The 27198-nt window shown below is 38.1% G+C and overlaps 2 protein-coding genes across 2 annotated transcripts; both read left to right on the top strand.

Moving 5' to 3' along the window:
- Positions 1 to 1605: 1605 nt before the first annotated feature.
- LOC119774817 (dehydrogenase/reductase SDR family member 13-like) lies at positions 1606 to 5432 on the top strand. The gene is made up of 5 exons (XM_038272496.1): positions 1606 to 1792; positions 1852 to 1967; positions 3065 to 3188; positions 4195 to 4521; positions 5148 to 5432. Exons 1-5 carry the CDS (start codon positions 1669 to 1671, stop codon positions 5402 to 5404), a joined length of 948 nt encoding a protein of 315 aa, XP_038128424.1. The 5' UTR covers positions 1606 to 1668; the 3' UTR covers positions 5405 to 5432.
- A 6189-nt stretch (positions 5433 to 11621) lies between these two features.
- On the top strand, positions 11622 to 26571 carry LOC119774821 (dehydrogenase/reductase SDR family member 13-like). The gene is made up of 5 exons (XM_038272501.1): positions 11622 to 11792; positions 11862 to 11980; positions 13210 to 13333; positions 24087 to 24413; positions 25607 to 26571. The coding sequence occupies exons 1-5, from the start codon at positions 11669 to 11671 to the stop codon at positions 25861 to 25863; spliced, it is 951 nt and encodes a 316-aa protein (XP_038128429.1). The 5' UTR covers positions 11622 to 11668; the 3' UTR covers positions 25864 to 26571.
- The last annotated feature ends 627 nt before the right edge of the window (positions 26572 to 27198 follow it).

The raw sequence follows: 27198 nt of genomic DNA, 5'->3' as shown, positions 1-27198 counted from the left end.
TGTCTCGATCTTGGTCCATGCTGTTCCCTGGTAGGGGCCTCGTCCACGGTGGTGGTCCTGCATGGTGCGTGCGGGCTGAACGGCCTGGATGGGGGGGGGTTGAGTGAGCTTCCTGATACGTGGTCTTCGCGGGGGACCTGGACCTGCCGGTGCTGGGCTTGTCACTTCTGCTCTCCATAAAGGGGTTTGGAGGGAGCGGCGTGTAGTGGCTTGATGAATTGGTTAGGTCGGGTGGCCTGAGCGGGGCATGTGGGCCCCAATCACGGGGGGGGCTTTTGCTGGGGGTGGTCTGGTCCGGGTGTGGGTTTGGGGGATGAGCTCGAAGCAGGAACGAGATGGGTTGGTGTGGCAGTGACACAGCTGCTCTCCCCCCATCCGGAATTTAGGTTCACTTATTGGGTCATCCGATAATCCCGGGACCAACCACCAATGCCGCCAGGTCTTTGGTCCTGGTTTTGGATGTGAGTGTTATGTGTTAATGTGCGTCTTTTTTTTGTTTATTTCTCTCGATAGAGTCTGCACTTCTCAAGTCTCTGCCAAGTGCGGAGCCCATCCCCCCCGTCCTGCTCTCCCTCTGCTGGCTGGCGCCTGGGCTCGCCGGTGCTCTAGTTGAGCTCGGGATTTGGGGGGTGGATGCCCAGGTGGCTGCTGGCTCATTCCTGGTGGCCTCTCGCGGGGCTCCTGACGGGGGGTGGGGCCTGGGGTCGGATTCACTTTGGGGTGGCTGGCTGCTGGCAGAGCCTGCGGACACATCCCCGCGGCTCCCGGGGGCTGCGGCATTGCGGTGGCTGGGGGACTTCCTCGGTGCTGTCTCTCCTCCTCCTTTGGTGAGGGTCGGATTCCCGAAGTATAATACAACTTATACTTCAGCGACAGTATCTAGGTGTTACTTTATTGTATCTCTTGTTCCATGTCTGTTGGTTGTGCTGTTCTTTTTACATCTCTTTGCAGGTGATGAAGCAGACTGAAAATGTTTTATCATTATCTACCTGTTATCTCCTCTTACTTTCATCTTTTCTCCTTTTTTTTCTGTTTTTCCTTTCCTGTTCTACCTACATTGAAGTGTCCATATATTCTGTAAAACTCCCTGCATAATTATAATAAAGCAATTTTTATGCATAAAGCAAGCAGAACAAGCAGAAAATCTGTTGGGCTCTTTTTGGCATCAAGACAATTATTGTTATTGCCACATGGCCAGACAGGACACTACTAAAAAAAAAGAATAGACAGCAATCAGCAAAATTTTGATCTCCTTTAAAGCTGAAATGGAACCGCGCCACTGACTTCAAGTCATACTGAATGTCTGTTAAATACTTTGGCAACAGAATTATTGTTGGAGGTCATGCAATTTAGCTATTGCTAAATTACTACTCTGGTGATCATATTCTCAAAACAAAATAGAGCAAAGTTTAACTAAATTTTCCTGGCCTGACAAGCTAAACAGACCCAATATCATAGACGTCTGCCCTGTTGAATATATCAACCATGCCTATATGGATGGCCCTGGCCCTTTAAAATGTGTCTGTGTTTTTTTTGACTCCTGTAATCTGATAACATTTAAAACTTAGACCAGCCCATACAGGAAGAGGGGGTGGTTTTTAGCATAAGAGTTGGTGAACTCTGATACTGCTCCAACTACTTCCTGCATGAAGTTGAAATGCAGGAAAAATGTTTTCTATTCTCTTGGTGCCGGGGCTTATAGCACTTGCTTACATTTTCCGTCAAGTTGTAGTTATAGGAAAGAGTTGTAAGAGCAATGCAAAGCTGCATGGGAAAACTGTGATTATAACTGGTAAGTACAGTCTCTGCATTCTGACAAATATGTGCTTGCTAACTACTTTCAACATGCAGGCAGCAATACTGGCATAGGGAAGGCCACAGCAATAGAAATGGCTAAAAGAGGAGCCAGAGTGACTCTGGCGTGTCGCAGCAAGCAGAGAGAAGCTGCTCTCCAGGATGTAAAGAGGGTCTGTATCTGAAAGCTATCCCCTTCTCTCTCACCAAACTAGTTAGAATAAAGGACTAGAGTTGCAAAATAGAACTGTTAGGATGAAATGTAAGAGTTATTGGTGGTAAAGTTGTAAGCTGTGAACAAGTGCATTGCAAGAGGGACACATTCAATTTTATTAAACATAGAGTTAAATAATTCAAGCTACATAAATGAAAAAAAGAAAAATTCTATCTCCTAAAAAATTCTAAGCCCATAAAAAAAAGTTGTGCATTTCGACATAGTTGATACTTAGTTGATCCTCCTTTACTATGAATAACTGCGTTGGTGTGGCATGGCTTGCAGGTAACCAGATAGTTGTTCTGCATAAAGGAAATGAAAAGCCATGTTTCTTTGGTAACCACCTTATGGTTATTTCCATTGGGGGGTCTGGGGTCTCTCATCCCCTTCTTGATAAATATTCCAAAGTTTCTCGATGGCTTTCAAGACGGATTTTGGTAACTTTGGCAATATGTTCAGGTCCTCCAGTCCTATTGGAAAATTAAACTACAGACATACCTTATTATATGTAAATCGTAAAAAACATACTCTTTAAGGGGGTTTGGGCTATATAAAGTTCAGAAATTTAGTTTCTTGTATCTATTGCTGTTACAATGAACACCTTGTGAATACTGACTAAACTGTCTAAGGCTCTCAGGAACAAAATAGTTTCTTAAGTATGGAAAATAAATTTAAAGTTTAAAAGGAAGTTGAAATCAGTCATTCCGTCACACAGAAATAAAGAAGGACTTTCCAACAATCCCCCTGAAAGCAGAGAATAAGTCATTGAAAATAATTTTTAAAAGTCCTTAATTTTCATCACGAGATCTGACACAGGTTTTATTTTTGTTATAAATGTTGGTGCAAATCCAACTTCGAGAGCAGGAAAAATTTGCTCTCTATGAAAACTTTAAGTGCCAAACACAAGTGTTTTTTTTTTTTATATATATATATATATATATATATATATATATATATATATATATATATATATATATATATATATATATATATATATATATATATATGTCTAGGCAGCTTTTTAGCCAATTTCTAAGTGTTTATTGTCTTTTGCAAGAGAGTGGCAGCAACAAGGTAGTGTTTATGCAGTTGGATCTGGGAAGTCTTAAGTCTGTCCATAGCTTTGCCGAGAACTTCCTTAAGTCTGAACCTAGACTGGACATCCTGATCAACAATGCAGGTAGGAGTGCAAGCTTTAGCCTTTAAGTTATTGTGGATACACTGCTCACAACCACTTTGGAAACTCAACAAAGACAGGGCATATGTTCATGCTGCGTTCACACCAGACACAGCAGGCGCAGCAGAAGCAACGAGTTTACATGCAAAGTCAATGGTTGATGCGTGTCAAGGCTCAGCAAAAGGTCCCGCAGCGCGTTTTGAGCAGCAGGCGCAGCACGTCTGAGCAGCTGAAGCAGAGCGTTGGGAGCGTTTAAGCATCTGACGCGCGCGACGCGCCGCAAATACGCTGCTGCTCGAGATGGAAAAATTGAACTTTTTGCTGCTTGACGTCAACCAATCAGAAAAGCTGATCTGGGAGCTGGCAGCGAGACAGACACATCACTGATGATACAGAGCACTGTGATCGCTCCTCTGAAACAGTTTATTAACGCCTAAATTAACTTCAAATGCTGAAACCTGCCGACAGAATATGTTCGCTTTTATTAACCTGGTGCCTGCAGTTTGGATTATTTAGATGAAAAACACCAACCAGCCGCGACGGTGAACCGAAAGGAGGCGACCCGGCCAGAGGCTGCTGTTGAGTGGGATTCCTACAGACAGAGCACCGCTGGTATGTGGGGGTCTAAGCGGCTCCGACAGAAATAATATTGGAAGGTGAGATTGTAACCTGGATGAACTGACTGCACTGATTAAGTTTTCAGGTGGATTTTCCCACTTAAAAACATATTAAAACTACTTTATTCCCACTGATCACAGCAAATATAGCTGCAAGGCAAAGAAAGGATAGGATAGTTCCGCCCAATGCACGTCAAACAGACTTTTGCACCGCGCAGCCAGAGCAGCAAAGCTGCTTCAGCTGCGCGTCAGAACTAACTGGTACAAGCAGCAGACGCGATTTTGCTGCACCTGCTGCGTCCGGTGTGAACGTAGCATAAGAGCTAAATTTGCTTTGATTTAAGATGTCATGTTGACAGAGACATTTCAAGATTATCCATCTTTTGTTTCAGGACTGATTGCATTTGGTCGAACGGAGAATGGGTTCGGGATGATGTTTGGCGTCAACCATCTCAGTCATTTTCTGCTTACTAACTTGTTACTAGATAGACTGAAGGAGTGTGGACCAAGCAGGGTGGTAAATGTGTCTTCTGGATTACACAAATTGGGAAAAATAGGTTTTGACTACCTAAACACTAACAAAGATCTAGGACTTGGGACATCATTATTAGATCGCTTTAGAATTTATGGATCTAGTAAGCTGTGCAATGTTCTCTTCACCCACGAGCTTGCAAAGAGATTGCAGGAAACCAAGGTGACTTGTTACTCGCTCCATCCAGGTAAGTTTGAGTGGTAAAGAATTACAATGATTAATGTATAATCAACTGAACATTATTTGACAAAATTTTATGACATACAGGAAGGTTATGTTAAGGTTTCTTGCATAAGCAACTGAAAAGTACATGTATTTAACAAAATATTTAAAAGGTATACAGCCTTTCAATGCAGAAAATTCTACTGATAACTTTGATCCCAAGAACCCATATGTTTGAAGGCTAACATGAGGTTAACAATTTTGGAGCAAAAAAAATACTTCCATGTTCACTTTTTTTTTTTTTTTTGCAAACTGTTTGATCAAATCCCAGCTATACAAACAAACCTCATTGTTTGTCTTTTGACCTGTTGCTTCTATCATTTTTTTGTCATTTCTTAACACATTGTAATATCCATAATAGATGGATGATGTCATGAGGTGTGATATATATCAGCATAGAATGGATAGAACAGATTCAGGTTGCATGACATCTGACCACATCAGATTTTAGAATAACAAACCTCTGCTTTTAAGAGAAATTACTTTACCTAAAAAAAAAATCAGAGGAATTGATGTAATGCTGTGATATACCTTTAAGTTTTTTATATACTTGAAGCTAGTTTGATAATTAAAATGACAATGTTCTTGCAGGAGTCATCAAGACTGAACTCAACAGGAACACAAACTCAATACTTAAAATCATCATTAAGATCATAGGAGGACTTCTCATGAAGAACCCCACCCAAGGAAGCCAAACCACTTTATATTGTGCCCTACAGGAGGGCATCGAACACCTGAGTGGGTGCTACTTCTCCAACTGCACTGCAAAAGAAATACTTGCAAAAGCCAAGGATGATGCTACTGCAAAGAAGCTGTGGGGGATAAGCCAGAGATTTTGTAACCTTTGAAGAATAGCCTACTTTTAGGAATTCATTACTGGTAATAAAAAATGAATGCAATAGACAATTGACTTGTTTGAAAATACTTTTTAGCCTTTAGAAAAGCCACCATTTGTTTTTTTTTTCTTCTGCTGTTATTTTTTTCTATGCTGACAAAACCTTTCAGTGATTTCAGTGATTCGTTTTTTTTGTACTGAAGGACTTCACTTTAACTTTCCACTCAATATATTATCTAATATAAGGAAATAGTTTTTGCCATACAGTAGTAAGTGTTTCTGAAGAGTAAACAGGGAAATCCAAAACTACTCATCTATCAGTGACCGTTAACAGTCACTGATAGATGACTGTTAACTGCCACAATTGGTGGCTCAGGATTCAGTGGGAGAGAAACAACCAAACCCCAAGCATCAGGCCTTCAAATCCTGACCATCTCCTGAGACCTATATGTTGCAGAATTTTATAAAAGTAGTGTGGTTCTGTTGATTGTTTATGTGAAATTAATGATACTTTATCTAATGTTCTGTATATTAGTCATTATAATTGGATATTTAGAGAGCAAATTGTGCTAAAAGTAGAAAAAACTATATAAGCAAATAAAGTGGAATCAGTATTTATAGATAAAAGAGTGGCAAGAATGGAGAATGCAGATAAGTTTGCTGCTGTTTCTGTTAGGGGTGGAACGGTTCACAAAATCCACGGTTCGGTTCGATTCACGGTTTCTGGTCACGGTTTTCGGTTCGATTTGATACATGTTGAATGTTACACCGAAATCCCATAAAAATTTAAGAAATCAATGAAAAAATCCCCCAAAAAATAATGGATTGTAATTATTTTAAATGATCCGCAGAAACCCTGGATAATTTCCGTATGTTTTGCTGCTTTGAATTTAATCATCTGACGCAAGCTCTCTACTACCTCCAAGGGACTCAGAGGGGAGCAGACGAAGCTACAGTGGAGGCTGTAGGCTTTGCTTTGAGCAGCCGGTCTGGAGCGCAGCGGGGCGGAGCGGGGGTTGCTGACGGAGTATGAGGGATTTCGGGGTTAGCATGACATGTTGCTGTTAGCATAAACAAAACGTGTTGCACAATGCTTGCACACTGTTGCACTTTTATCCACAACTTTCTTTCCGCTGTCATCGTAGGTCACTCTAAATGCAAAGCGCTCCCATACAGCAGACTTATAAAGTGCTGCTGGCGCGTCTTCCAACTCCTGTTCTTTCCCACTCGCCAGTCCGACACAATTCTCCACAACAACTGATTTTTTCCCCCTGCTACACCCGGCTAAGCTGCTTCGCTTCTTCTTCTTCTTGTTTACTACTGGCAGTTGGCTTTGGTCGCAGCACTGCCACCTTCTGCTCTGGAGTGTAATCGCTTCCTCTATGAGAAAAAGGAGCAGCGCATGAACCGAATGAAACACACGTGAACCGAACCGAGACAGTCGAACCGAACGATTCTGACGGTTTTCATAAATCGTCCCATCCCTAGTTTCTGTAGGTCTCATAGTAAAGTTTTATGAGCATTTAGAGTACACAACATTTAGTATTTAACATATATTTAATTGGTTTTAAATTTCACAGTTTACTCACGCTGATTACTTTTAGGTGCCAGTGCCATGTGGTAGATTATACAGTAAACATATACTTGACGTGACAACAATAAAGTGCATAGGGAACATTATTCATATTTACTAATTCTTTGCAATATCACTTTGCAGTAGTCTTTTGCAATAAATGCACCCCAAGCCCGACACACTAACATACACAAAAATATGCTGAAGCTAGGTAATTAATTTCAAGCAGGCATGAATTATCCTTTTTTTAACTTTCATTCAGGCAATGGCAACAGGTGATGTTCTTACAGATGCACTTTTATATTACAGTAACTGCACCTATGGCACCCATCTTCCTCCAACAATTGCCATCTGTCATCTTTCAGAAACTGAGTTTTTTCTAGCAGACTTAATAGAGGAAGGGTTGGGGGTGGTTTGATTTGGGATACTCCCCTCCTTTAGCCATGACAGTGTTGTATGTGGAGAGGGGTCATAATACTGAAGCTGCTCACGGTCTGAGCACTCTCTGTAAAAAAATACCACAGGAACATTATGATGAGTAGTTTTGAAATTCTGAATTTTCTTTATAATGGGGTATACCATAAACTGGTAAACAGCTCATGCCTTTAGGTGACACTAAAATATTTTTGTGATTTTCAAGTTTTATCTTTTAACTCCATAAATTAGGTATTAAACTATATTAGTTTCAATATAACAACATTTTTATTTTAATGCAAAAAGGCAAAGTTTCTGTATGTTTGGGGTTATGGTTAACATTTTCCAACCAAACTTCTTCAATCTAAAAACAAATGAGCAAAAATACCTTCATCCTAAATTATATTTTCCTATAAATTATTGTTGTTGTTTTTTTTTTTATTACATATTTTTTCTTTTTGACCATGTTCTGAAGACATCATATTGTTTTATATCTCTGACTTACAAATCGAAGTCATTCTTGTTGCAAGGAAGTCATTCATAGTGAAATAGAGTTTTAAGTTGAGCTACAGATTACTTTTACTGTGCTTTGTCAAGATAAGGGAAAATAATTATAAACCTAATTTTTAGGCACAATTTAATCAAATATTTAATACACCTTTCCATTACAGTTCCGTCTGAATCAATAATACATAATATAGATCAGTCACAAATTTACTTTGGATATACATTTTTTTTATGTAAATTTAATTCTTAAATTTAATAATTCAAACACTTTTTTAGCAGGGGATAGGGGCACAAAATAGGAATACCTTAACCTCATTAAACCTGACAGCTCTGTATCAGTATTTTACATTTTACATTTGTTTCTTGATCAATATCTGTCTTTCTTGGCCTTTAGGAGGATCTGTCTGTTTAAATAAAAATAACAAACTTCAGTCATGTTCCATATATCTGCCTTAATAAATGCCTTTATTGTTAGTAGATATAAGCATGACACAACACAGTGGATATCAGCTATATATACAAGAAATGTAAGGTATCCCAGGTAATCCAGTAAAAACTGGAGCAGCCGAGTTTGCATTGCTTTTGCATTTCACATTCTTATAGTTGCTCCTAAGATTTGTTGGACAGTTATGTCATAGTGTGAAGCTTAGGCCTGTTAAAATCAGAAGGATTGGGGTTATTGTTAAGCTTGTCCAACCAAGCTTCCTCAATAAAAACGGAGCAAAAATACCTTCATCCTAAATTAATTAATAATAAAGGATTTTTTTTCTATAAATTCTTGTTTATTTGTCAAGGCAAGGCAGCTGCTCCATGCTCTGAGGAATGAAAAAGGAAATGGTGACAAACAATGGTAAAACTGTCCCTGTGCAAATGGGTTTGGATGACATTTAAGCTGAAAAATAGAAGGTTAACATACTCATCACTAGCAGCCAGCCAACTATTGCCCCACCTGAAGAAGGATATCACAGCTTAACAGAAGGCATTCATACTTCTTCGAGCTCAACTCTCACCATTAATTGTTGAATTTCTGTTCCTGACAACAAAAGCTAAACAGTGTGGGTAAGACTCTTTAATAATTCTCCATTTTAAGATGGAAAGTTTGTAAACAAAGATTCAGTTATTGATAAAAAAAATTGTTTGTAAGAATCCTGTAGAAATGGCATAGTTGCTTAGAAATGCAGGAAAGCAATGGTTTATTTAATCTCATCCGACTGGATTTTACTTAAACTTATATCATTCTGCCTAAACTGTGTCATGGGTGTTAGGCAGGTTATGCCTTTCAAGCGATGACCTATGAACATGAATAATGACTGTGTACACAGTTCAACTATAAGCAAATAATTACCATTGTGCACATAGTTCAAGTCTGAACATGAATTATTACTGTGTACACAGTTCAACTTGAAACAAAGAATTATCATTGTGAACATAGTTCAATGCTGAACTTGAATTTTCACTGTGTACAAGGTTTATATATGAATGAACTAACCTGCTACTTATGGGAGAGCATAAACTTGCACAACACTGCCGTGGGATAAATCACTTAACAATTACTGCCATCAGTCATTCTAAACTGAGATTAATAGCTGTTGTTCTTTTTTTTCCTTGGGAGTTATGAAATAACCTTTATTGGGAAATATTGTTTATCAGTGCAATGTTAAACTTGGAACTTGGAACATAACTATGTATGAGCTAAGTTAACATTAGTTAAATAAACTCTCATTAATAGATAAAAGGCAATTACATCTCTAATTAGTTTACAGCAACTGTTTTAAATATTTTTCTTTTGAGATGTGGTTACGGTAATGTCAGATAATGACAGGGGTGGCTTTTAGATATGAAATTAAAATTATACTCTTGAAGAGAACAGCTATTAGCCATAAGATGATTTTCTAAATTTATTACCTTCAGCTAGGTAGCAAAAAGTATTCAATCACAGATAGTCTACATTCTCAGATTAGTTCTACCCTCAGAGTGAAAACAGTTGGCATGAAGACATCAACCTCTTCCAACCATGCTTCATCAATCTAAGAGAACTCTTAGATTGAGGAAACACAAAGTGCATCCGTAAAATATACACAACAAACTCTGAATTGCTTTTGTTTAGTGGATGTCCCTGTGTTTGAGTAACTATTTTGGTTATTCAGCAATTTAATTGTCATTATCAAGCATCTGGAATGTACATCGCAAGATTTATTTCTAAGTGCAAGGGAGAGATTACTAGTGAGAATCCATCCATCCATCCATCCATCCATCCATCCATCCATCCATCCATCCATCCATCCATCCATCCATCCATCCATCCATCCATCCATCCATCCATCTTCTCCCACTTATTCCTTGTCAGGGTCGCAGTGGAACTGGTGCCTATCTTTGGCAGTCTACGGGCAACAGGCAGGATTATTTGGATGGAGAGTTTAAGGAAAAAATTATGCAAGATTTCCATTTGTTCTTTTGTTTTTACAATTCACAAAAAATCTGAAAAGTTTGTATTGCATTTGTATTTTCTCGTGCATTATTTACCTGTATTTCACTATTAGGGATTTGTGTTGGTTGGTCACATTAACATCTGATCAGATATATTGTACTTGGAGGTTCTTTTATGAAATATGAAATAGTTCAAGGGGTGTGATTACTTCGGGGAAGGGCTGTATATGAACAGACATTGGCTGTTGTACCTTATTAATAAATGTCAGTTTCTCAAAGACAGCCATAAGCAGCATTTTTATCTCATTTAACGCTGAAATGAAACGTGCCACTAACTGAATGTGTTACTTACTTTGGCTTTGGAAATAGGATTATTGTTGGAGGTTATGCAATTGTATTGCTGAAGTACTACTCAGGTAATTATGATCTCAAAACAAATTAGAGCAAAGTTTAACTAGATTATCCTGGCATGACACAGCAAACACACCCACTATCATAGATGTCGGGCCTGCCTAATCTATCAACCATCCCTATATGTTTTTCAAAGACAGCAAACAGCAACATTTTGAGCTCTTTTAAAGCTGAAATGGAAACGTGGCACTGACTTCAAGTCATACTGAATGTCTGTTAAATACTTTGGCAACAGGATTATTGTTGGAGGTAATGCACAACTATTGCTACTATTACTACTCTGGTGATCCATCCATCCATTTTCTAACACGCTTATTCCCAAATAGGGTCACGAGGGGTGCTGGTGCCTATCTCCAGCTGTCAATGGGCGAGAGGCGGGCTACACTCTGGACAGGTCGCCAGTCCATTGCAGGGCAACACAGAGACAAACCATTCACACACACACCCACACCTAAGGAGAAATTAGAGAAGTCAATTAACCTAACAGTCCTGTTTTTGGATTGTGGGAGGAAGTACCTGGATAGAACCCACACATGCTCAGGGAGAACATGCAAACTCCATGCACAAAGAATCCGGGCCAGGAATCAAACCCAGAACCTTCTTCCTGCAAGGCAGCAGTGCTACTCACTGCACCACTGACCAACCCACTCTGGTGATCATATTCTCAAAACAAAATAGAGTAAAGTTTAACTAAATTATCCTGGCATGACAAAGTAAAGAAACCCAATATCATAGATTTCTGCCCTGCTGAATCTATCAACCTTGCCTACATGGACGGTTCTGGCCCTTTAAAAAATGTCAGTGTTTTTTTGGACTCCTGTAATCTGATAACATTTAAAACATAGTCCAGCCCATACAGGAAGAGGGTGTGGTTTTTAGCATAAGAGTTGGTGAAACCTGAGAGTGCCCCAACTACTGCATGAGTGAATCTCAAAGGCAGGAACAATGTTTTTTATTCTCCTGGTGCTGGGGCTTATATTCCTTGCTTACATTTTCCGTCAAGTTCTAGTTATAGGAAAGAGTTGTAAGAGCAATGCAAAGCTGCATGGGAAAACTGTGATTGTAACTGGTAAGTACAGCCTCTGCTTTCTGACAATTATGTGCTTGCTTTTAGTTACTAACTGCTTTCAACATGCAGGCAGCAATACTGGCATAGGGAAGGCCACAGCGATAGAAATCGCTAAAAGAGGAGCCAGGGTGATTCTGGCCTGTCGCAGCAAGCAGAGAGGAGAAGCTGCTCTCCAGGATGTAAAGAGGGTCTGTATCTGAAAGCTATCCCCTTCTCTCTCACCAAACTAGTGAGAATAAAAGATTGGAGCTGCACAATACAACTATGTTAGGCTGAAATGAGTTTTCTGGGTTTACAGTGGGCGCTGGTTGGAAATGGACACTCACACTCCCCGTGTTTCACGAATTGCGTGAAAAGCATGTGACTACTATAGCCACTAGGTGGCAGTGAAATTACCTCTGTAGGATCAACACTTCAAAATTTGTTGTGTGATGTTTCTCCAAACATGAGAGAAAGCTTGTTACTTACTTCACTAGGTCAGTCATGGGTTTTAAAACAACACTTACTGCAACGCAGGAAGGTGCCAAGACAGCTAAATTACAAAAGAGCTTTCAGCCCTGCTCACATGGGTCTTATAACATCTTAGTTGAAATGTCAATACTGCAATGCATACTGGGAGCTGTAGTTACTGTCAGTTAGTCTTCAGTAAAGTCCAACAAGTAGGTTGCACATTACATAGGAGATTGTAAGCTTTATACAGATACTCCCCTTTGAGATACAAAACCTGGTTTTGAAGGGAGTCCCGTGTCATAATAGCTAGTGTGGAATATTTTAAGTCTTTATATCTTCTAATCATAATGGGTTGGCTTATAGATCTTGAAAACCCAAATTCAGTGTATCAAAAAAAAAACAAAGTATTACATAGTATCGATAGAAAAAGGATATTTTTAAGAGCAATGACAGGCTTCTTAAAAGTGGGTTAATTTCTATACACATATTCTGCGCTCTGTGTAATTTACTGCATCAATGCGGCATGGCATGGAGGCAATCAGCATGTGGTTCTGCTGAAGTCCAACAGAAGCCAAGTTTGCATGGATGGCTTTCTTAGGGTAATTTGCTTTGTTGGTTTTGGTGTCTCTCTTCTTTCAGTCTACAATACTCCATAGATTCTCTATGGGGTTAAAGTCAAATAAGACTGTTGGCCTGTCAAGAAAAGTAACACAAAGGTCATTGAACTAGATTTAGGTACCTTTGCCAGTGTTGTCAGGTCCAAAGTCCTGTTGGAAAACGAAAGCATTGCATCCATAAAGTTTGTCAGAAGGAAACATAAGATGCCCTAAAATTTTGTCGTCAATGACTATGTTGACTATGTAGATTTAATAAATCATCATGAATCAACACCAACAGAAGACATGAAAGTCCAGTTGTGAGAGGTAAAGGTTGCTGTTGACTTCTCAGAATTGATTGTCTATTGCAGGAAAGTGGCAGTAATCAGATAGTGTTCATGCAGCTGGATTTGGGAAGTCTTAAGTCCATCAGGAGCTTTGCAGAAAACTTTCTAAAGTCTGAACCTAGATTGGACATCCTCATCAACAATGCAGGTAGGAGTTTTCACCAATGTATTTTGTTTTGTTTGTTTGCTTTTTAATTAACAACAGTTTTTTTTTACACTCGTCAGAAAAATCCATATAATCTTCCTACAGTACACTTTTATATTCTATATATAAAAGCCGTTCACAATAACAAATTTTTTTGGGTGCTCTTGGAGTCAAACAAGAGAAAAATTAGTCCAGTAATCACTAAATGACCAACGAGATAAATGCATGATTTTGATGCTGAAGCCAATGGTAAGCCTAAAGGATCTATAGTTTAAAGCTTATTCATGCCTTAGTTAAGCATATAACTAAACAATGTTCAGAATATTTGACAGGACAAAGATGCACCTAACCAAATCTAAATTGGCAAACAGTTTATTCTCTGCAGTATAAAGCTGGTGGAGCTATATGGAGGCAGATTGGTGCCATAAAGTTTGTTCAAAAATATAAATAAAATCCTAAATAACTTTATATACCTGAACAATGGCGTAACTATCGGTAAGCAGAGACTGCAGTTGCTTAGGGGCCCCCAACCTTTTAGGGGCCCCATAACTGACACCTGGTTGGCCCCCTATGCAATTGTAGACTAGGACGTCTCTTTGCAAATGTAATGGTGTGAAAAATTCCTCTTGAACCCACATGATACTAGGATGTCTGACCATACCTTATTTATACCCCAACACATGGCAGATTTCAACATGATGGTGAGTCGTTTAAAAACGACACCAATAGCAAAGCAGACGGTGGTGCTTTTAATTAATATGTTAACAACTGTGTTTAGTTCATTAGACGGTTGGTAAAAAAAATACAATCATATAATATGTTTCAAACCACATTAAGATCTTTTAAAGAACAAAGTATTTGAGTATTTTATTTTTTAAAATAGGACTTGGAATTGTGGGTTGTACTTTATATGGGGCCCACCCATATAATGTTGTTTACGGGCCTATTGTTGTGTCGTTATGTCATTGTAGCTAAACAAAACAAAAGATAAAAGTTTCTCAACTTATGTGGGAACTGAGAAGATGGGGGTGTGGAATCAAGACTATTATCATAGCAGTTGCATACACTTCGGGCGGAGACTTATGAAATGGCAGACCAATACCATAATTGGAAATGACACTTTATTTATCCTTCTTTTATTTAAAAACATTCACTGGTTATTTGATGTTTTTTTTTATATCAGTCATAACAAAGTTTTTTTTCAGTCAAAGCCTTTTTAGTCGCTTTATAAAAATAATTTTGATTTTGAAGCATTGTTTCCCATCCTTTTTAACTTGTGTTCCATGTTTCCACCAGCTTTATGCTACCCTTTGGGCATTTTGTCCTACCATGAGTACCCCTCTCATTTAAAAGTAATGAGGAGCTACAATAACTGATTACAAAATAAAAGCTATTCTACTTAGTCTAAGTTAATTTAAGCTTTAGGCTTTCTTTCGCAAATAAAAAACAGCATTAATATGTTGCCTGGAATAAGGAATAAAATCAAAAAGCTGTATTTATAAAACTAAAAAAATATAAAACTAGAAATTCCTTATAATTATATTTAAACTTGATGAATTGGGAACAAAATTCAAAACAAAAATTATAGTCAGACTGACTAAATTAGTTTAACTTGTTTTCATCAAGACACCTGAGCATGCTTTGATGAGCTGTGATAGCTCAGTATGAATCCTCCCCCTCCCCTTTTCACATGTTTGTCTCTAGAAGTCAAGGGAAGAGGCAACTGATGACACTGAATCATAATAAGTCACCAGGTCCCGATGATGTCAGCTCCAGATTCCTGAAGGCCTGTGCAGACCTTAGCCTGACCCAGGAGATATTTTGTGGAAGACCCTTCCCTTGCTCCAGTAGCAGGCGCGTCGGCTACCGTTCATTCATCCTGTCCCTTGAACTGCTGCTAGTTTTACTCACATGCCTGGAAGATGTCTAGTGCTACAGTGGGTCCTGATTGGAAATGGACACTTCACTCACGCTCTCCGTGTTTCACGAATTGCGTGGAAAAACATGTGACTAATATAGCCACTAGGTGGCAGTCTAAGTCCATTTCGGCGTCCCTTTTAAGATGTAAATGCCCCATTAGCGCTGTGGCTGGAGAACAAATCCACCCCCTTCAGTTTTGGTTTCAGCTAAAGTATCTCTCTTTGAGTGTTTTACCTGAGAGCAGGGGGGAAAAATCATATTTGTAATTAAATATAACTAGGTCTACGTCATCAGTGTCGCCAACACTGCAATGATTGCAGCACAGCCAGCCGCGCAGCGATCAGACAATAACTGATCTGTACAATGAAAATAGCTGCATGAGCTGGAAAGCTGTAGAAAGCAACAATATTTATACAATAATGACCATTTATACGATAATGACCGTTATTTATTTGGGGGGAAATATGACTCAGGCGATCTCTCTTCCGCTGCAGACACGTAGCCAGCATCGCGAGACTGCAGTAAAGTTGGCGAAAATATTCACAGATTCGGCTTTTCCGGATTAATAACTCGGCAAATTATTTATTCTACAAAACAGACACCAGAGCAAGGCAGACAGTGAGCTACAACCATAGTTTCCTAAAAACGAGTCTTCTATCGCGCTGGGAGAATTACATTTGATCCTATGGAGAGCACACTGCTCCAAAAATACTCCGTCTGCAGTTCGCAAAATAATCAGAGAGAAATATTCAAAAGCGTCACCAAGGAGAGGTGGATTATTATCACATTCATTGGATTCGAAAATTATACTTTTCTGAGGAATTTCCAAAAGCCTAAATGACAAATGGCACCTCTATTCTATTATTAGAATAAGTATAAAATGAGCAATGACTACACTATAGATCACTGTACTGCCTTCAAACTTGTAGGATACATAGATAACCTCACCTGGATCATACTACAACTCTTACTTTGGGAAGATAGGCCAAACTTTATTTTTGGAGATTTATTCATTGTTATTTTAAGCATATAATAGCCAAAAATTACTTGTGACTTTGACAGATTTATTTTGTTGTTTTGTATACACGTGTAAAAACAAATAGAAATTTTGTTTAGAACAGCTCTAGACAATTTCATATTTTAAAGTTCAGCCTTGAAAACAGTAATAAATACATTCAAAGAAATAGTTATATAAACATATGACTGTATATAACATTCTTTTTTTTCTTACTTTGGGAAGATAGGCCAAACTGTGTTTTTGGAGATTTTTTCTTTGTTATTATAAGCATATGATAGCCAATAATTACACTATAAATCATTGTACTGCCTTCAAACTTGAAGGATAAGCAGATAACTTCATCTGGATCATACTACAACTCTTACTTTGGGAAGATAGGCCAAGCTGATTGTGGGAGATTTATTCATTGTTATTATAAGCATATAATAGACAATAATTACACTATAGATCATTGTAGTGCCTCCAAACATAGATAACCTCATCTAGTTCACACTACAACTGTTACTTTGGGAAAATGTGCTAAACTCTATTTCTTTTTTCATTGTTATAAGCATATAAAAAGCCAAGAATTACTTATGACTTAGAGACTTAGATTTATTTTGTCATTTTGTATACACAAGTGTAAACAAAAATAAATTTCATTTAGAACAGCTCTAGACAATTTCATATTTTAAAGTGCAGCCTTGAAAACAGTAATGAATACATAAAAAATGGTTATATAAACATATGACTGTATATTTACAGTTCTAACATTCGTTTTTTCTTACTTTGGCAAGATAGGCCAAACTGTATTTTTGGAGATTTATTCATTGTTATTATAAGCATATAATAGCCAATAATTACACTGTAGATCATTGTAGTGACACAAAACGTATAGCTCACATAGATAACCTCATCTAGTTCATACTACAACTCTTAGTTTGGGAATATGTGCTAAACTCTATTTTTTTAGATTTTTTTATTGTTATTATAAGCAGGCCAGGTGTGCAATCTCTGCAACAGGAACCACAGCACTGAGCGTTGTGTGCACTGCACAAACTATACCTGTCGCAAATGCATCCTTGGGTTTGTGAAAACTGCTAAATGGGACAATTGTAGCTTCATATGTAGTGCTTTTCCTTGGGTGAAATAATTGTTACTCCAGTACTGAAATCATACTGTTTCTCATTTTCTAAGCTGAAATGTTGAATGACGTGAAAAGGCGAGACAAGACAAGATACAATTATTCTCTAAGTTGTTCTTTCTTTCACATAGTGAGCTTTGCAACAACACAAATGAGTCTGTTGGTGAATGGACAATATAAATAGGCTCCGCCTTGCCCTGTTGGAAAAGCATGGTTATGACCTGTTCTCAGCTCAGGAACTAGGACCCGTATGATATCTGGTTGTTCAATAGGTTTGCCTTAATAAAAGATTTGGATATGACTTATCAAGATATTCCTGCAAAAAGGTCTGATGTTGCAGGGGCAGGTAATGAAAAGTGCTAGGAGCATGCTCTTGTTCTGATGTCAGTTTGTTTCAGCCTAATCCAGTCTCCTGTAGAAGGGCTGGTCATATCACAAGTTATTTGCATTACAACAAGGACACAAACTTGAAGAGGGGAGGGGGGGCTTGCAGAAAACCTGAAATTCTCCGGGACATCTAGTGTTAATCACTTGATGGCCTATGATATCAAAAATTGTACAATAACTTATTTAACTTATTTATATATTTTACAGATACTAGCCTATTATGCTGTTTGACATTTATTTTATGGCGTCTTTCTTTTATGTAGATCAGCTGATGTGCGCTCCACCTTTCCAAGGAATTACATTAGACCATAGGGGCACATTATGCAAGAATGCTGCTTTCTGCCCCGATGAATAGTGGCGTTTCTAAGTTGTTGTCAGAGATGGCTGTGATCGACCCAAAAGTCAGTGAGCTAATCCAGAGTATTCCCATTTTAAATACAGTGAACCCTCGTTTATCGCGGGGGTTACGTTCCAAAAAGAACCCGCGATAGGTGAAATCCGTGAAGTAGAAACCTTTATTTCTTTACAGTTATCATACAATGAAATACTCCATACAACATTGAAATCAAGGAACAAACACTTTTTACAGGCCCAAGAATTTGTTTAACAAATAAAAGTACGGTATAAACATTGTTAACTACTGTACTTTACTGTAAAATAATATAGTTATAATAAATAAATAAGTAATAATTTTAATCATCAATACGAATTGAAGGGTTAATATTGCGGGGATCGGAACGGGAGAAAATGAAAAATGATTATGAAAAAAAATACAAAGTACAGTAGTACAAATAGTGACTGACTGTCATGATGGGTTCTCAAAAGAGACCCAAATATGCAGAACACCACTAGACGGAAACAGGTGTAAAAGTTTAACAGAGTTTATTGTCACAAAGCACAATGAGTTCTGGTTCTGGTTCTGGTCCAGGGACACGGGTTCACCGGAGTCTGCGTGGGAAGACAGTTCAGTTAGCGAGGCACTTAGGGATTTGTCTTTATATAGTTTCTGGCTTGTACCTTGAGGGTCCACGGTTAAGGCTTTGAGAGGAAGGTTGTTGGAACTGGAGAGAGTTTGGTTCGCAGAGTCCGACAGCTGCTTCAGCGTCTTACTTCTTTGGGTTTGAACAGAGCTAAGCTCAGGGTTTCCAGCTCTTGATCCAAGGCTGCATGGAAGTTCAAAGGCAGGCTTCAGGTTTGGCTCAGAGGGCAGGCTAGGCAGGTTAAGCTCTTCCAGAGCTTCACAGGAGAAAGACTGCTTTCCTGGAAAACAGAGACAGAGGTTAGAATCCAGCTTGGATTCAAAAGTCAACAAAAGTTCTCAGAAGGTTCTAGGCTTAGTGCTAACCAACTGGATCAACACTGCGGCGTTGAGGCAAGTTCTGAAGACAGCTTAAGTAGTGGATCCTCTGATGATGGAATGAGCTGCAGCTGTGAAGGAGGCTCAGCTCAGGAGGATCCACGGCGGACTCTGCTGGAGAAAGGTGGTACTTCTCCAGCTTCCAACACTGACATGTACAGTACAGTACAGTATTTCACTGCTGTTCTGACGGAGCCGCTGCCTCCTGATTGCTCTGTGGCGTTTTTTTCTTCTAAAGCCTGCGGTGCAGGTGTGTGTTTTTGAGAGAAGAACATCGGTAGTTGTTGTTGCTCTTTTTTCTTCTTGGCCAAAAGATCCTTATAAACTGACATGCCACCATTGATTATGTTTGACAATGAGGTTTAACAATGCATGATGCAAATCCGTGAAGCAGCGAGACTGTGAAAAGTGAACCGCGTTATAGCGAGGGTTCACTGTAATGTACTATTTAGATCAAGATATAAGAAGCATTACTTCTGCATAACATGGCATCAAATATTCTGTAGCTATAAGTAGCCTATAATAATCTACTATTAATTAATACATTTAATTTCAAAACAAGCTCAGACTGCATGAATGAGCTCAAAGAGCAGAGTGTTCATGCACCTGTAACAGGTAACCTCCCCGTTACTGACGCATGATATGATAACTACATCATTTAATAATCATGTGACAGCTAAACACTGCCCAGATAACAAAATGTATTTGGCCCGGATCCAGCCCAGATTCATCATGACATCTGGACCAAATCCGCGCAAAGGATCTGGGCCGGTGTCTTTTAGCACAACGGGCCAATACCGATACGGACCCATTTTACTGATGAGGGTCAGCTACGGGCCGGATCCATACCAGATGATTTGCCCTTTTTCCCTGATTTGCTCTGGATTTGGGCCAGATGTGCCTCTAATCTTCTGATACTGCACTAGAATTGTACCGGATAAGGAATCTTTGGCTACTTTTACACTGCAGGCCTAATTTTTATTAAACCCTCTAAATGTTTAATATTAATAACAGAAGAAATACCTTTCAAAAACTATGAGTGTTTTTAAAATCTAGTGATTTTTAGAAAGAAAATAAAAGAATAAAAACAGTTAAGCATTTTAAAAGCATCTTTACAAAAAAAAGGAACATAACAGCATTTTTTAAATAAATGATTTATAATGAGAACATATCATTTAACCATATATTTGGGGGGTAATTAATCGAATGCTTATTTATTTATTGAACATGTATTTATTTATGTATTTATTTAGACTAGATGATTGGATGAGCTTTATTGATCTCACAGCGGAGAAATTCACTCGTCACCAGAGATGGCAAAAGTACTTACTTTCCTTACTTGAGTAAAAGTACAGATACTTGTGTTAAAAAATACTCTGGTAAAAGTGGAAGTACTGATTAAACTTCTTTACTCAAGTAAAAGTAACAAAGTACAGGCTTGTAAATTTACTTAAAGTATAAAAGTAAAAGTAGAAACCACTTTTTTCATGCCGTTGCCTACATTTTAAATGGATGTCTGCCAATAGGACTAGATCTCCGTTGTGTTCATTTTCAATCATCTCGTCGTCCATGCTACTATGCTAACGCCACCGCCACCAAGCTGCAATGATTTGCCGCCAATGAATACCGCCGAATCTGTCGATTCATCTTGTAGTGGTGCGTCAAATGCAACGTAGATTCCCATCCAATTAGATTGAATTTGGTATTGATGACGTGAAAAATAATAACGGTAACTCCATTGAAATGATTCAAAACTAAAGTAACGAGCCAATTTTTTAAAATGTAAGGAGTAGAAAGTACAGATATTTGTGTAAAAATGTAAGGAGTAGAAGTAAAAAGTCGCCATAAAAATAAGTAGTAAAGTAAAGTAAAAATATCAGAAAAATCTACTTGAGTACAGTAACGAAGTATTTTTACTTCGTTACTTCCCATCTCTGCTCGTCACATATTGGCATAGAAGTTACAGAAGGTGCAAACAGGGAGGAAAAAGGTGCATTAAGAATAAGCAATATATATACAGTATATCCAGGTATATACAGTATATCAAGATAAATACTGTAGGATTAAGGTGCAAGTGTACATGTATTGCACACAATGAAAAACAAAATAAAAATAGGAAATAAAAAAATAAGAAATAAAGATATGTACAATCTGGATGGCTCATATACAGGGGGAGAAATATTGCACATTCAACATATTGCACAGGATATTGTTCACAGTCAATAAATACAAAACTATAATGTAGCTGCACAGTGGTTTTTACAGTAGTTATTGTGGTTATAGTGCATTATTATAGAGTCTGGGGGCAGCAGGAATGAATGACCTGCAGTAGCGCTCCTTCTTACAGACAGGGTGTCTAAGTCTCTGACTACAGGAGCTGCTCAGCTCCTATTTTTATACATGGGAGAGCTGTTCCTCCATACCTAAAAAAATCTTATCTGTGCAAATAAGCCTTAAAACATCTGAACACGTACTTTTTATCAGAGGATTCAACAAGTTTCAAAATCTCTGAAGATAAGGCCACGGTGTGGTAGCGACAGGTGGCTGCTCTTCTTGCTCTGCTCCTGTCTCCTCCTCCATCCTGTGTGTGTAGTCACTAACTGATTTAAAAACGGGTTTGTCATAATAGCTTTAAAATAGGCTTTACAGTCACCTAGCCAAAACCCCATCGAGGCTAAACGTTTAAGTGATAAAATCTGTTAATTTTGTGAGTCTGAACGTGAAATGTTTTTTACTATGGCTATTTTTTTTTATTACAGCGTAAGCACACAAACTCTCGATGGATTTTAATGAACACAGTTAAAGATTAGCTTAACTTTTGATCCTCAAAGCTGTCAACGGCACTTATATTTTACAAAACTAAATAAAATATATTTTCTTACATACCTTTTTGAACAACTTTGGCTTATCTTAATGAGGAATCAATTTTGGATATGATTTTAATTTCAAAATCACCAGCCGCAGTACTGTCTCTGTCGCCTTTCTCTGGTTGCGCCTCAGTCCATATCCAATTTAATTCATTTTATTTTTCATTAAATAATAGAGATGCAGATAAATATAAATAAACAGTTCTCAGATAAGATCGGAGGTGTATCTATAACTACGCAACAATTTTCATGAAATAAGATAATGCAGTCACTATGTTACATTAATTAATTAACTTTATTTTAATCAAAAACATCATAAAATAGCACAATATCACACCAAGATCCCCAATAAACCTGCTTTTCATTTGACTACAGGCCCACAAATCGTCACCTTTAGCACGGCAGAGCTCTCAAGTGCCACCTGTTGTTTGTCCGGGTACATTGCAGTTCTTTTTGAAATAAAAAAAACTGGCCTCAGGAAATACATCGTGATTCACGCAGGAATCCTGCAGGAATCCCGCTGGAAACCGTCCATTCCCAACCAGTACCCACTGTACTACCACAGATGATCTCGCTCTCGAAATGGAATGGAACGATTCAGATTACCAAGCAGAATTAAAAGAAGGGGTAGAGCGTAGCGGCTGGTGGCTCGGGCTGCCTGTCACAACTCCAGAACGGTGCGCGGAAGACGCCATACACACTCCGCTTTGTTTTTAAAAAGTATAAATATAAAATATATAGCCAGGGATGTTGTGGGAAACAGTGATTCGCCTACATGTTATGAATGCTGGCTTACCATAAATGATAAATTATGAACAGTTTAGTTTGTGCCTTCAAGTCGTTTGCCCATAGGAAGATGTTACTTGGACGGAATATCTTCAGAACAGCTCCAAATGACACAAAACTCATATGGGCCAATGTAAAAAAAACAGCGTTCCCATTTAAGCCGTAACATCCCGCCACCACAAAACACCTAACCCCTCCCTGCTAATCAGCAGCCACCTGTGGCAGAGGGAGAAAAACAAAGACTGCAGAAACCACTGCAGCACCCTAAGAACATCGAAAATATCAAAGATGTTTGACTTTATACTAGGAACAAAGTCTTAACTGGACTTTTGAACCGAGCCATCAGCTCCAGCCGGGGTCGGAGCAACCGAACCAAACCGCTGATGGTATGCTTCCCCCCGCCTGCCCGAAAATATACAAAGGCTTGAAATGGAATAAAAATGAGTGTGCCCCATCAGGCTAGAGTAGTAGAACAATTTCACAAAGAATTTGAGTCAGTAGGTCACATGACCTGGAAGCTATTGAAGAAAAGTCCCAACTTTTGTCTTCAAAAATATCTTAACAATTGAAAATAGCTTAAAATTGCATAAAAGTAAGTGTGCCTTACATATGTTATCTATTGGAATTACTTTATATTAGTTTTTACTTAGCTGGTCATAAAATAAGGAATTTATTGAATTTTGTTTCTCAAGAGTGCTTGGTTCAAAGATTTGTTGATGGTCTCTAACTGCACCACCGCGTGTGGGAGGAGAGAGCAGCTAAGAGACGCTGGCTGTCTCCGTCGGATCAACCGTGAGATAGATACAGCTGACTCCTCGGAGCTTGAATATCCAATATCTAATTTCAAACCAGCTTCACCATGATGCTGACGGCTCGGTTCTGCTGCACTGTAGTCGATCAATATCACGGACGATTTTGAAATTCCCCCTCAACATTTTTTTTGGTATGAAAAGTTGGACATGTCCAGGAAAACGAGGACATCTGGTCACCCTATATCAACACCTATAAAATCTAATTGAAAAACTGGCCATGAGTTACTGCAACAATTGATTTTCCTTTGAGTCAATAAAGTAATTTTAAATTGAATTTAATATAGTAAAACATTAAAGGGCAACAAAGGTGTTTTAAAGAACTGTTTGGTTAGATTAATCTCCACATACCAGACACCCTGGCCTTAAGAGTTTATCTTAGCAACATATTTATTCAGTCTTCTCTTAGTAAGATTTAAGATTTTCTTACAGATTTTTGTATGACTTTCGTTGGAAATGACTGTTGGTTCTCCATGTTTTTTCCTTAAGGTGTTGTCCTGGTGGGAAGAACTGAAGATGGATTTGGGACGATGTTTGGTGTCAACCACCTCGGCCACTTCCTGTTAACTAACTTGTTATTAGATCGACTTAAGGATTGTGCACCAAGCAGGGTAGTTACTGTGTCATCTACAGCACACAACTGGGGAAGAGTTGATTTCAACTATCTGAATACCCACAAAGACCTGAGAGAAGGGACATCTTTTTGGGATAGCGTAATGATATATGGTGATTCTAAGCTGTGCAATGTTCTCTTCACCCATGAGCTAGCCAAAAGACTTCAAGGAACCAAGGTCACTTGCTACTCCCTCCATCCGGGTAAGATCCATTCAAGTGATAGACAGACAGTCTCACAAAAAATGGACAGTTTATGCTGTATGTGTGCAACCAAACCAGCTTTTTTGTACATAGAAACTAGAACATGAATATTCATTTCAAAACACTTTCCACCTTTAATGTGACATTTGTGTTGTAGTGTTACTTTGATAAACAATATTCCAATTAGTTTAAGTAACCTTAAATCAATGTCAGCTGTTGTTATGGGATTTTCCCAGCACTGACATTCTTGAAGTTGATGCATTGTTTGTAGAGAGATTAGAGAAGAACAACAATCTCATAATACAAAGGTAACAGTCAGAGTAGGAATACAATTTTGTATAGCTATTTAGAGATAACATGGGACAAAACTACTGTCTTTATTAGTTGGACATTAAAAATAATTTTTATTAAAACTGATTAAAGGAGTATCATCTTATGTTGTAAATCAGTCTTACATACCTAATAGTTAGCTTGTTTTTATGTAATATATATAGTTAAAAATATAAAGTAATGCTGATGCAAGAGTACGGCTGATAAGTGCAAACATCTTGCATTGACACCAAATTCAAGATTTTGTGGCACACAAAAGTAAATCTAGAAAATCCCAAAATTGGACTAATTCAAAAGAAAAATAAGGCTTGCAAACTATCAACTCCCCATGTGAGTTCCCAAACCATTCATAAAGACATAAAAAAGGATGCTAAGAAAGATTAAAGATTCAAAGAAAAACATATCTTTTTTCATCCTTTCAAATGGTGGGCTTGGTGAGCATCCAATTTATGGTTTTGGTCCAAAGACAATGGCTGCTTCTCAATACGTGTACTTGGGCATTTTCATGTGCTCATTAAATGTCATTAGCCACAGCACAAAATCCTAGATGCTGTTCGCGCGCCTCCCGAGCGCAGACTTGTGCATCCTTCATACTGACAGCTGTCTCAGTACAGAACACGGCAGCAGCAGCTTCCTGTGGCGCGCTCTCAGAGCTTAGATAGCACATACTCTTTGAGAACATAAGTCCATACTCATATTTTTGTGAATTGAAAAATGGCCAGAATTTCATTGTAATATCTATGGTCTGTTCCCATTGATAATTTTCCTTTAGTGGTTTGGAGATAAGCAACACCAGTTTGTTTGTTGGATAGAATTGCTTCACCAAAAGAAAATTCATCAAAAAAACATTTATTTTCCCACAGGAAGCATCTACACTGAGCTGGCCAGGAATAAAAGCTCATTCGTGCAAATGGTGTTGAAGTACATGGGAATGTATTTCTTCAAGAACGCCGTCCAAGGAAGCCAAACCACTCTGCACTGTGCCCTACAGGAGGGCATTGAACACCTCAGTGGACGCTACTTCTCCGACTGCACCGTGAGAAAAGTCTTTAAGAAGGCCGAGGATGATGCTGCCTCAAAGAAGCTGTGGGACATCAGCGAGAGGTTTTGTGGCATCTGAAGAGTGGTATTTATTCTCTGTCAAATGGATTAGATTCAGTTATGTTTTTTAAATAGTATAAATATGCCACAAAGCACACAATTTCAAAATAGGTTGAGACAAAAATGTAAACTGAGCTGTATAGGAAATAGGAAAGATTACTGCATGAGCACAGCACGAAAAGGATGCACCAAGAAACACAACAACCTATTTCATACAATAAGCCAGTGACTTTAGAGAAGGAGGAACTTTTCTACTAACAGCACTCTAAAAACTTAAATAAAACTTAGAAAAGAGTAACTAATGAGTGATAAACATTACAGGAAGACAAACCTCTCATAGTCTCAAGAGAACAACAGTTTAATCATGTGCACAAATGTTTCCTCAATTAAATGAACATCATACTAAGAGACTGTTTAGAAACTACATTTTATGCTAGTCCTGATAGGTATTTTAGAAATACGTTTTATTTGAGATTTGATTCCTGTTTCTTTGCAATATTTCTTGATTTTACATGTGCTGCTCTTTGTTGCAGCTACAGTTGATTTCTAATGCTCTATAAATATACAACAGTGAAAATTTTTCACATTCAGGTTTGAGTGGTCACTATGTTGTACTTTTATTGCTTGTTTGTAATATGGCTCTGATGCTAAAAAAAAATCTTCTAATCCTGCTTGTTTTGTGAAGCAGAAATACACAATAACAATAAAACATTTTATAAAAAGCTCATCTGTGTATTATTTTAAATCTGTAATAAATTTTTCGATTCATGTTTGATTAGACTAAATATTTTAGATGCATTGATCAAATGTATTCCTGGCTGATAAATACATTCCAGGATGCTGTATAGAATTAGAATAATGTTTTTCATGCCAAACCTCGTTCATCATCATAGCCATTTTCATAAGTGGAAGCATTAAATGATGAATTGAAATGCAAGTGATATTAACTTGATATCTCACAGTTGTTGAAAATAATATTGGAGAGAAAACTGTGCTTGGGAGCAGGATTAACAGAGTTGTTGGAATTATGTCAAATATGTGTTGAGAAATAGGCAAACTTTTACTCTTATTAGATATCGCATTGTTGACTTGTTCCAAGGTGCCGTAAACTGACAAGAACCACTTATACTTGTAAGAAAACAGTGGATATGGATTATAGATAAAGTGAATCTCTGGAAAATCAAACAATGTAAGGTGAAATGATTTGATTAAAAAATAAAAATAAAAGAAACCTACTATCAAAAGTGTCAATATGTATGTAGCTATGGCTTGTTGGTTCTGGTGTCTCTCTTCTTAATCCCAGATTACTCTTGGAAGGCCATGTAGAAAGCACAGAATTTTCCCTTTGCTCGTG

Source organism: Cyprinodon tularosa, unplaced genomic scaffold (assembly GCF_016077235.1).
Source record: "Cyprinodon tularosa strain WSP-4 unplaced genomic scaffold, ASM1607723v1 ctg832, whole genome shotgun sequence".
In the NCBI taxonomy this organism is placed as follows: Eukaryota; Metazoa; Chordata; class Actinopteri; order Cyprinodontiformes; family Cyprinodontidae; genus Cyprinodon; species Cyprinodon tularosa.
This window is presented reverse-complemented; position numbering and strand designations above follow the sequence as displayed.

Excerpts from the sequence above, each read along its gene's own strand:
- LOC119774817 (XM_038272496.1), top strand. The coding sequence starts at position 1,669 with ATGTTTTCTATTCTCTTGGTGCCGGGGCTTATAGCACTTGCTTACATT. Across the intron at positions 1,793-1,851 it reads GAAAACTGTGATTATAACTG|GCAGCAATACTGGCATAGGG; the intron begins GTAAGTACAGTC and ends TTCAACATGCAG. Across the intron at positions 1,968-3,064 it reads CTCTCCAGGATGTAAAGAGG|GAGAGTGGCAGCAACAAGGT; the intron begins GTCTGTATCTGA and ends TGTCTTTTGCAA.
- LOC119774821 (XM_038272501.1), top strand. The coding sequence starts at position 11,669 with ATGTTTTTTATTCTCCTGGTGCTGGGGCTTATATTCCTTGCTTACATT. Across the intron at positions 11,793-11,861 it reads GAAAACTGTGATTGTAACTG|GCAGCAATACTGGCATAGGG; the intron begins GTAAGTACAGCC and ends TTCAACATGCAG. Across the intron at positions 13,334-24,086 it reads CATCCTCATCAACAATGCAG|GTGTTGTCCTGGTGGGAAGA; the intron begins GTAGGAGTTTTC and ends TTTTTCCTTAAG.